The sequence below is a fragment of the Apaloderma vittatum genome, unplaced genomic scaffold, assembly GCF_000703405.1.
Source record: "Apaloderma vittatum isolate BGI_N311 unplaced genomic scaffold, ASM70340v1 scaffold2580, whole genome shotgun sequence".
Classification (NCBI taxonomy): domain Eukaryota; kingdom Metazoa; phylum Chordata; class Aves; order Trogoniformes; family Trogonidae; genus Apaloderma; species Apaloderma vittatum.
The window spans coordinates 26,887-38,779 of NW_009693818.1; the positions used below are offsets into that span (position 1 = coordinate 26,887).

The 11,893-nt window shown below is 39.1% G+C and overlaps 1 protein-coding gene across 1 annotated transcript in view; it reads right to left on the reverse strand.

Annotated features, from left to right (window-relative positions):
- The window catches only part of WDR1 (WD repeat domain 1), a gene marked incomplete at its 5' end in the record, with an annotated part of 19,813 nt that extends 7,986 nt beyond the window's left edge, over positions 1-11,827 (reverse strand). The window contains 5 exons of the mRNA XM_009864951.1: positions 571-648; positions 2,569-2,749; positions 4,154-4,301; positions 7,465-7,555; positions 11,696-11,827. Of these exons, the coding sequence (XP_009863253.1) occupies positions 571-648; positions 2,569-2,749; positions 4,154-4,301; positions 7,465-7,555; positions 11,696-11,827 (630 nt within the window). The remainder of the gene's footprint in view (positions 1-570; positions 649-2,568; positions 2,750-4,153; positions 4,302-7,464; positions 7,556-11,695) is intronic.
- Positions 11,828-11,893: the final 66 nt, after the last annotated feature.

Below are 11,893 nucleotides of genomic sequence, written 5' to 3' on the forward strand. Positions count from 1 at the left end.
ATTCCTGCATTTAATATTTAAAACTAAACAAACGAGATGACAACTGTAAATAATCACTCTGTACATTGGATCCTGACAAGTGAAATTCTGGAATATGTTACACTGGTGACTCCTGCTGCGATGGCAGCTGCTTAGCACTACAGCCAGGGCATTCTGCCTTTTCAGCAGAACAGGAGCAGCTACCGATGGTAACAGTGTCATTGGTCAAAGCTGCCCTGATCAGCAGCGAGTCCCCTTGGATCCGGGTTGCTAGCTTGAGTTCAGTATTTGACTCAGACTTCTCAGGATTGTAAAGAGGACATACATACTCCAAAAGTCTAATATGTTCCTGCCAAAATGAGAGAAGTAGTACACTAGGGAGATGGAACGGGGAAAAAGCTGAGTGAGAATAGTCTGACTGATATCAAGTTGTTACAGCTTTATAGGAGGATACTTAAAACTTTAAGCCAATAAATATTAGCATGAAAAAAAGAAGCAACATGGATTTTAAAATACTAATCCTATTCCCAAAATACACAAGAAAATCTTCTCATGCTAAAATCACTACAAAAAGAGGTCCTTGTTTTTTACCTGGCCATCTGCACTAGCTGTAGCAAATCTGTTCCCATCAGGAGAAAACCTCACACAGTTCACAAACCGTGTATGGTCCTGTCAGAAAAAAAAGTAAAAATGAGCACACAAAATAAGGATAGACCTTTTTACATAGAAGATAATCCAGTAAAATTAAAGTTCTCTTACATGCAAACTGTGTATTAGTGTAGGAGATGCCTGCTGTAGAGAATTGCTACAGAACAAGCGTAGTCTCTATCTGAAGAGAATCATGGGGATCAAGAACAGTCCAGAGAAGAAACTGTGACATCAACACTGATGCAGTTCAAACAATTTAGCACAACACAAAGTGAACAAGTACCTGGTTTCAGGGATAGGTAGGAAAAAAGCCCAAGTTGCAGCCTAGATGCAAACACGAGATTATTCCCTCTGGTCACTGAAATTTTCATAGAATCACAGAATGGCCTAGCTTAGAAGGGACCTTAGCGATCATCTAATCCAACCTCCCTGCCATGGGCAGAGACGTCTCTCAACTAGATCAGCTTACTCAAGGCCTCATTTTCTGCAACATTCTCCAGATTTTGACTCTTGCTTCATTGCACAATTAAGTCTTACACAGAGAAGAGTATTTTATCCTTCTTATTGTAAAAAACTCAGACATGAAGAATAAATTTTACTAGAATTCCATTCCTGGGAGATTGCACTAGTGGTAGCTCTGTGAAGTAACCAAGCAAGCCTGATGTATGCTCCTCAAATAGACTATTTACAAGTAGGAGACTATTCAAACCATGCTAACTCGAAAACACACGTTAAATAGGGAAGCACCACAATGAGGCCAAAGCTCCCATGCAAAGAGATTCGGACACTATTTTTAGTATTATGAAAGGCAGGTTCTAACCTACTTTCTTTAACTCTAGATTAATTTTTTTTCTGATAATACCTCAAATTCTAATCTAGATCACATCACGGCCTGTATCAGGATCCTATATATCAACTCAAATATCACTTTAAAAGGAATACTGAATCACATATCAGTCTAAGCAATTCAGACTTCAGAGTTCCAAAAGAACAAGCTCAGCAAAATGCAAGTATCAACTTAAGTTCAGAAATATATTAGGCAACTACATCACTTCATTGGACTGCAGAGCTCAAAACAATTCCTTTTCCAGAACTGGAATGGAATCCTCACTAAAGTCAGTCCGTGAAGACTACTCAAGGCACATAGTTATGAAAATAAAAGGCTGTGTTGTTAAAAATAAGAAGCAAGCATTTAGAATTTACTACATTCAGTATTTCTGCAGGAGGATTTTGAGGCAAGAGACGTGTCTTCTACCACCACAACAGCTGCAAAAGCTTTTGGCTTTTTATTTGCTCAAGTAACAACGGATATCTTAAAATCGGTAGTCCCTGGCTTTGTTTCATTTACATAAGAGATTTGAACTAGTAGAATAAAAAAACAGAAAGTGAAAAGGAATGTAAAAAAAAAGAAAAGTGACCTCAGAAGTTACGCATCCATTCCTCCTTGTAGTAATCAGGTACGTTTTCAAACGTCTACACTCACTCTTTCTAAGCTGCCCTGGGATTTTAGATTTGAGCACTCTTAAGCAGATTGGAAAATTCCATTCACACCACATTTCCTGCATTGAGCACCTTGGAGAATATTAAGAAACTCTTGCATGTCTACACTGGGAAGCAGAGCTCAGAGAGCAGTAACGGGGCCAAGGGAACACCCCATTTCTGAAGTTAGGGAAGAGTAAGAAGAGCCAAATAAATCGTGAAAAAGTGTTTCAGGTTTACTTCTTAACCAATCATTTATTTCAGTTTTCTTGGCCTGAGACAAGCTTTCAGTTATATTCATACATGGGTTTGAGAAAGCCACTTGACAGCAATTATGCCTCAAAACAGAGGGCTAAGAACTTTTGTTCTACCGGCCAGTTGTGACGAGAATCGCAAGCTTGTTGGAAGGCATTTAGTCAGCTTGTTGAACAGTTTGAGAGTCACATCTAAACTTAAACTCACACTTATTGTAAACTTGAACTTGAACGGCGGTCCCTCAAAGAAAGCAGCACAGTTGTCATCACTGCCAGTCGCCAGACGATACGGTCTTGTTTGTTTAATGTCCACGCTATTGATCACTTTGTTGTGCCCAGTAATCTCGCCAACAGAAGAACCACTATCCCACAGAAACACTGCTCCAAATCTAGTTAGAAAAGCACAAAATAACTACAATTCATACAGGTTACATGTATATTAACTCCTTGAGCATGTGCAAACAGCAGATTTGAGTGCACTCAAAGAAAAGAAATTAGGTCATCTCGTTAATCTCATGCAAGCACCATCATAGCTCCCTGAAGGCTATTAGAGATCTTGCTGGAGAAAGAATTTAATCTTCAATAGGAGACATTTGCTGAAGGGAACAACAGACACACAAGTTGTATATACAAAGCTTTTAAAAATTCAGAGATCCAAAACATATTCTCCAGGAAGTCTGTTGGTTTATAAATTAAAGCAGTGAATTATTCCACCTGCTTAGTCACTACACAGAATACAGAAAGCTAGGATAACAGTGATTTCGGATCAACTATCTGATTATTTAGCCTAGACTGAGTACCATCACTTCTACAACTATTATTATTTAAAGGCTTAAGAAGAGTTATAACACCACTTTTGTCAGTTCTTACTTTAAATCATCTTAAAAAATAAAAATCAGTATATTGAATGCAGTGGTGTTAAACTGCCAGAGTGCTGCTATTAAAAAGGAGCCTTATAGAATGACTTCAGCAAAATTCTAGACTGAAAATGCATACACCTAATAGAAAAGTAGCAGAGTTTTTGAAGTTGGAAAGCAAATTTACATAGTATCTACTCAGGGGCAGGTGGGAGTGGAAGGAGGGATGGAGGACAAAGAATCTCTTTCAAAATATCAGAACATAGTACATTATGGTGATTAAATAGTGGTGCAGGGGATCAGGGGACAGGATCACACTACGTTTTTCAGGCCTTTAGGCATAAGACTACCTGGTCTGGACTCTGCCTTAAAGATCTGTAAGTCTTTAAAAACACTAAAGAAAGGACACAAACCTGACTGTAATGGGCACTTCATTTAGTCATTTAATTGGTTGTGATATTTTTTTTTTCACTACCATAATAAGGCCTGAAAATTTGGTTGTGTTGCTGAGGAAGAAAATTCAGGTACAATTTTTAATTTTTTTATTTTTTAGTCGTATTTGATCATGCCCTCTCAATTTTTGGGAGAGGTGAAAGAAAAGGGAGAAGAACTGTCTTGTGGTTCTCCCTTCCTACTCTATTAGACCAAAAAAACCCTAAGTGACCAAGAGGTATATCGAATAGTCATCAAACAAGACCCACAGAACTTTTAACCCGAGCACTTCTAACAGAATTGTATTTTCCAAGTAATTTTACAGCTATGAAATACTGCATAAAGAATTCCGCTGCAGAACAGCACAATTTGAAGTCTAAACAGGGAACAGGCCGTGACTTTCTTCCCTTGAAAAATTAAAAGTCTTCTGCAAAGAACCTGCTTTGTTAGAATACAAAGGTTTACAGTATATGTATATACACACAACATAAATGAATTACTCACTTTTCCCTTCCTTCTCCAACGACAGCAATTCTCTTGCTGTCTTCAGTCCAGGCAAGGTCCTTTATTTTTCCTGCAAATGGCTGATACTCATACTTCAGTAGATGTTCCTTCTGTGTAGTATCCCAAATTCTCAGCTTTCCAGAGACATCTGCCATAATAAAATAGAATATAACTATTGTTGTTCCAGAATGACTCAGTCACATGACTCAGCAATCTGCCAGGATACGGATTTTCAGCTACACTGAACACTTGTACGAGGGATCTGTTATCTTACCCTATTACAATTGCTACGAATCACTTGATTTATAAATGCTGAAGACTACATCTGTTTCACTGAATTAAGTTTTTAACCAGATATTAAGGTTTAAGACATACAGCAATGAATACAACACATGGAGACAACCCTTTGCAGACACATGAAAAAAGACCGTAAGGAGGCAGGAACTCTAACGTTATCAGCCAGTATTTGTTAATTATCTGTGCTACACAAAAAACAAAACCCAAACCAGCCCCCTTTTCCCAGCAGTTACAAGATCGCTTACCCACACTTCATTGGTAAGTAGGCCACCTTAATTCTACAATGAAAGAGCAAGACAGTGGCTGATGCACTAATATTTATACCTCAGCTTTTTTAGGCAAACTTGTTTTGCATACAAATTGCAGGTATATTTAAACATACAAAGAGACAGGACACGAGGAAACAGCCTCAAGTTTCACCAAGGGAAGTATAGATTGGATATTACAAAGAATTTCTTTACTGAAAGGGTTATCAGCCATTGGCACAGATTGCCCATGGCATTGGTGGAGTCCTCATTCCTGGAGGTATTTAAGAGTCATGTAGACACAATGCTTAGGGATATGGTTTACGTGAGGACTCAGCAGTGTCAGGTTAATGACTGGACTTGATGATCTTAAAGGGCTTTTCTAGCAACTCTGTGATTCTGTGATTCATGAACACTCATCAGCCTACTTTTTCGATACAGAAGAGCGTTCACACTTAATGCTGTGTGTGCATACCTGCATTACCTGAATTACTACAAAGGCATAAAATAGAATATCCAAAACCAGTAACATCACGAGCAGCAGATACAGCACATAACAATTTAAGACTCAGTAAGACTCAATATAAGGAAAACTTCCTTGGTTCCCGTTTCCTCCCAGTATCATACAGTCCTAGAGCTTGCTTCTATTCAGAGCAATCACTGTGGTGCAGCACTGCAACCAGGGGAATTGTTCTGTATACAGACAGGTTTACACACCTTTAATGAAACCCAAACACAAATTCTGCATGTGTTGGACCCTTTATAAAAGCCACTGTGCTAAAATATATACCTGTCATCTAAGCAGAACACTTTCAAGTTCTGTTTGCTGTTTATTGGTGCATCATTACATTCAATTTAAATATACTGCAACATGTGTCTCTGGGACCTGATCAGAGACTCATCTTCTCCACTTCTGCTGAAAGGACAGATGCAGAATCCTCCATTTTATAAAGAGAATTTATTATTGAAGCAGAATTTTAATGTGGTCTTCAAAAACTAATTATTTGCACCATCTGTTAATAGCTGGGACACATAGAGCCTCAACTTTATGATATCTCCCGTTACTACACCTGTCATGACTGCAGTAACAGAAATTACCATAAAAGCCACAAAGTGAATTGCCAAAGGCCTGTCTCATGCAGCACATGAGGTATTAATGCAGGTTGTATGGCTGATGCAGATTTATAGATAGAGAAATGAATCTTGCATGTTATACTTAGAAACAGCTTAAACAGCCTGATACTATCTTCAGACCCTATGCTCAGCAGTATCATGAAACTATTTATAAATGACACACAGAAGACACTTTTTAAGGAAAATATCGCAGTCTAAACTGCATGACAGACAACTTCTGAAAAAAGTCAACTGAATGCTCCTCTAGGAGAAAGGAGCTTCCTTAGGTTGATCATTAACGAAAAACTTCTTCACTGATCAGGCTATGCACGTATTGCCTCTTTTATGGAGGACTGAAAACCTACAAGGCTACAAGAACAAAATAGATGGTTATTCTGAGGGTTAAGCAAAGGACAAATCTAGAACATCAAGTCTGTAGAATAAAGAATGCAAACTGGATTTTACGAAGGTATTCTATTTGACACATGGACCACACACAATACTGTGCCAAGAAAATCCTGGCTCTGGTCCAGTGTTCTTAAAGGTTCCCCAGCACTCAAAGGATACACATTCTAATATACATTTCTGATATGCAGGAAGCCCAAAAGGACAGAACATTTTAAATTTTTTAAAAACACTGTTCCCTTTGAATTACTGAAAATCCCATTCTACTAAGACCTGTGCATGAGTCTGTAGTCTCCTTCTGAAGAGAACATATTCAGAATATTTTATTTTCAGATGCATTACTTAAAAAGTGTTTCTGTATTTGGGCACATTACTTGCTCTGAAGCTTTTCCTATTAACAATGGCAAGCAGACTTTTTTTTTTTTTTAAAATAATCCATATATCAACTGCAAATGTTTTTAAGAAATTGAAGTTACAATTTTGTATTATCAATGTTCTTCAACTGTACACTAGTCCTCCTACAGATGCAGTCAATTATTTGAAGCAAGCTTCTACTGGAAAGGGTTTTAGTTCTTTATAAGTCTCTCAAAACCTGTAGCCATTTCTGATAACAATCCAGGAAATTCATGCTGTAGAACACACGTTACCCATTCTCAGACTGTCAATTCACATGCATTACTTGCAAAGTGAGAATCAGCCTCTTCCCCCGTTAACTTAGCAAAGAAAGCTTTTTTAGTTCAGGTTACAAATATAAGAAAAGTCATGCCAAGTTTGGTCAGGAAGAATGAAGGAGGATAAGGGAAAAGAAAGGAGTATAGAGTCTTCTACAGGCACTCTCCTACTCCCAGAGTATCAACAGACACTTAAACAGAAACATTAGTACTATGTTTCAGAAATAACTTTTCTTTCTGCTGCACATACACAAGTCTTCATTACACTAAGATTTGTTCTATTTAACACTTCACACAAAGTATTTAAAGTTCAATTTCAGGTTCTTTTTAAATAATAAATTTTAGGAAGACCAAGCATGTCACTAAACTCACTGCTTTAGAAAGTGGTTAGAGGAACAACTACAGAAATCATTCCTCCCTCAGGCATGTATATGTGATTCCAGTGAAGCGTGTCACATTGACTATATATATTCTGTACATAAATGTGAAGTGTTACTATTCTGTTTTGCCAATAAGTTCTGCACTGAGCACTTCAACAGCTTTGTCCACATCTCACGCAGCACACGCACTGATATTTTACCTCCAGATGCTATGTAGAATCCACTGGGAGCATACTTGGCAACTACAACCTGATGGGCATGTTCAGTGTAGATGTCAGCAATTGCAGGATTCTAGTTTAAAGAAACAAAAAGGTTACTGAGTGTTTTCAAGAAAGTAAAATCAAACATTCAAAGTTATAATTCAGAATTTTTCCTTGCACTCCTTTCTCACACCCTCCCTTCCAGCTTAAATTGAGCTAACGTCCAAAACTGAGAAGCGTCACACACGTTGCAAAACACTGCTGTCCAGTATCATTAAAAGAATACACTAATTTCTAACAACTGACACAAAATATTTCCTCTAACAGCCAGAACTAAGAGTGGTGAGGCCCTGGAACCGGCTGCCCAGGGAAGTGGTGGATTTGCCACCCCGGCAGTGTTCAAAAAACATGTAGACATGGCACTTCAGGATATAGTTTAGCGGTCGCGGTAGTGCTGGGTTGACAGCTGGACTAGATAATCATAGGATCATAGAATGGCCTAAGCTGGAAGGGACCTTAGAGATCATTTTAATCCAGCCTCCCTGCCGCCAGGGACGCCACCTCTCAACTAGATCAGGCAACACATGGGGACTGAGCGGGAATCTTAGAGGTCTTTTCCAGCCGTAATGATTCTATCATCCTTCCTCTCCAATACTTGCTGAAAGGTACGAAAAAAAATATCCAAAATAACAGGCCAAGCATTGGGCTTTGTTTTCATGGGGCTGGCCCAAGTAAGGCAGTTACCTAAGTAGTACATTAAACACGAGCTGTGTGTGCTTTGTGCTGCACATCTTTAAGTCCTACTACAGCTGAGGATGAAAATCAAGCATAGGGTTAACCATATTGCAATGCCATTAACTATCATCGTGTATTCGAGATCACTCAGTAACCAATCAGGTGTGCAAGGTTTGCTCTTCCTTGCTAGTCACAATCTGGTTTGAATGACCAGCACAGCAAAAGACGCTTCCCTCAGTATCAAGAGTTCTACTCGAATTCTGGAACAAATTCACTGTGACTCCATCCCAATTTCATCTTGTCAGTCTTAACTGTGTTTTCAGATGCTTCAGTCTGGACAATAAAACTGACTCAGCATCTCAGCAGTGTTATACTACAGAGGTACCACACAACTCAAAGGAGAATGACATCAAGGCAAAAATCTACTCCCAAATTAAAAAGCCATTCTGCACATCTTCCAAATATAGCGCATGTGCGCAACAATAGTAATACACTACTCCTTAGAAATTTTTTTCTTTTTCTACTACTTAACAGGTATCTTCCAGCTCCAGAAGCTTGACTGAACTTTTGTCAAAACAAAAGTCCATTTTCACTGCTATAATTAACACAGATTTATTCAAACCAGACAACCACCTGATGTTACGGTATGACTCAGTCATCCAATCAGGCAAAACTAAACCCCCTGCTCTGTGTTAGAAAGTAGTCTCCTGCTCTTGCTGTTGCAGTACTATTACATCTCAGGAGACAGAATACAGCTTACTCATGCAAGAAGCAGCTCTTTTTCACTCCTGCTTTTACACACTGCTTGAATGCGTTATAGCCCTACTTAAGTCACAATCATGTGCGTTTACAGCATACATGGCACTCTCCATTTTGTGCAGGACTGGATTTTCTCTAAGAAACACAAGATAAAGTTTTCCCCATGTTACACCTGCATCACCTACAAGTTCAAGGAGGTCTAACACCTCCACACTTTGTTAGTAATGACATACATTAGTAGCTGCTATTTTACAGCAAGAATCTCCAAGAGTCTGCAAAGCTAAGAAGATGAGACTACTTAACAGACTTAAGGGGTTAAACGAACAACAGACTCCCAAATTTAAGATACCGTAAACAGACTCAGGAAACCAGGTATTAAGTTAAAGCTGCCAATTTAAATGCTATTTATTTGATAACATTATTTCTGCTTGTAAAGTCAGCCTTTTTACTTGTATGTCTTTCCTATCAAAACCCTAAAACACCCCACTTCGAAACAGATTTCAGAATAAGATTATACTGTTAGCTGGGACAAATGCAGCACACCTAATACTAGCTTCAACAAGAAGCATCAGCTTATCTGGCTTATTTCAACACTGAAACCAGAGCCACATATGAAAGTGAGCACTTGAAGCTTCAAAGTAGGTTTAGACTCACAAAGACAATAAAATATTAACTAAGTATGAAACCTTACAAATATCACTAGTCCTTCTGACTCACACTGCTTTTTTTCAGCACCGTTCCAGGACTTTTTCTTGTTAAAGGAAGTCTCTAGCTCATGCCCAACGACCAAGCATTAGCCCAGAACACTGTCTTCATAACGACCGGTTAGGTAATACTAGATAACTCCTGACTTGAGACAGGCGATAACTGCATTTTGATGACCTGCTTTTTTAATTAGAGCACAACCATCCCATTGGAGGTCTGTTCAGAGGGATTACACACAGACCTCCCAGTATTTAGTTTGCTTGTTGCAAACTATTATACAGGCTTCTATATTATTCAGAGAAGGCACGGCTCTCAACTAAGAGCAGACATACTTCCATGTCAGGTTACAAATAAACTGCAGTGTTCTCCCACACAAAAGCCATAGCACAGGCTTTGGTCTGGTTTTAGGTCAATGCTATAGTATGTTTCGAAGTTGTCTGCAGAGCGTCACCTGTCAATTATTAACAGTAGCAGTTAGGTAAGTTTGCGTACCAGCATAAATTACACCATAAACCCGAAGAATTTATGACTTCCATTCTCAACTTCCCTTGAGAGTTTAAACAGTCTAAATTTGAATTCCCACAATCCCACCAGTCCTGTATTCAGAACATGCCATGTGCTCTACATTCTGGCTCCTGCTGGGATTACCATTTGCGCAGGGCAAGTCTTCAGCTGATTCAGGAAGACAAAAGCAAACTGTTTTCTCCCAGTTTAAATCCCAAAAGGAGGTCAGATGAGCACTAAGGACAGTGCAAGGGATGAGGTCACAACCCATAACTTGGGCAAAAACTGTACCAAGCAGCGTGGCTTTTCTCTCTTCTCTCATCACACTCTGTTCCATTACAGTGTTTAATTGGGGCTTCTGGTTTCAGAAAATTGAACTTTTCTTGATACTAAGAGTGAAATATTATTACAACAACATTCTGCTGAGACACTGAAACCAGAGTGCAAGCTTGGGTTTGTTTTCCAGTTGATAAATTTAAACTGAATTAAACAAGAAATTTGTGAAGAATTAAGGTATCAGTACTATGGCATGACAATGAAGACATGTCTAAATATAGTGGGTGCGATGATATAAATCAGGAAGACAGCTCATAAAAATTCAGTTTACAAAGGTGAATTATAAAAGCAGCCATAAATAAATCCATTGTTGTGGAGACCTAAAAATTCCAGAGAGGTAAGACCTGCCTGCAGGACAAATCTGCAGTGACAGCAGAAAGTAAGTCTAGGCGAGACTGCCTTTCTAAAGGACAAGCATTTACTTTGAAAAAAGTATTTTTTGAAAACCAGCAGCAAGACAATAGTATAGGCATTTAATGCTTCCTCCGTACTTCTCAAAGGGATGCCATCTTTGAAAACGCATCATTTAAATAACATTTATCTAAATACCACCACAGAAGGAAAAAAACAAAAACAAAAACAAAAAACCCCAAAACCCCGAACTTCCACATCACTGAAAACATTATCTGGGGCATTTTAATATTTAACCGATGAGAAAAGCTCCTTGTGACCCCGGCAGAGAACTCAACCTGCAGACAGCTTTCCACAGTCAAGTAACTACCAACTGTTTTGATTCCTGGAGTGCAGGGAGCCGGGAGGAAAGAAGCTATGGACTAGTGCTTTTAAATATCTTTCTGCAAGTATTTACGTGCTTCTCTTGCAAGCTAAAGGCCCAATGCAGCAGACAAGGCAGAGCTCACACAAAACTCAACTTCCTAACTGTGGCACTTAAGAAGATAAACAGGGCCAACCAGCATATCCCAGTCTCTCGGCTGTAAATCCTATGCAAAGAAAGGAAGAGAACCGCCCGGTCTACTGAGATTTCCTACAGGGTTTTACAGTCGCTGCCCGTGGTTTTATGCCTGAGTCATGCACCCTGCTTGTTCCTTGCTGCTGATCGCAGATCTACGACCTCAGTGGAAATTACCAGGTGTGAATGAAGCACAGGCTATTGAAGGAGAGGGGCTGGGAAACAAAATGAAACTTAGCGAAAGCTCTACGCTGCGGAACACAATAAATCGGGATACGTTACATCAATGTTTCTGATGACGACACATTTTCCATTGGTGTAAAGAAAATTGTTGCCCTTAGGATCACCTCCGACAATTTTGGAAACGCCTCGTTCAACCTGCGGGAGGCTGGCAAACACTTTTTCTACGGGAAAAAGGGGGAGGGAAAAAAAGAAAAGCAGCAGACACACAGAAATTAAGACGTTTTATTCTTGCCCGCT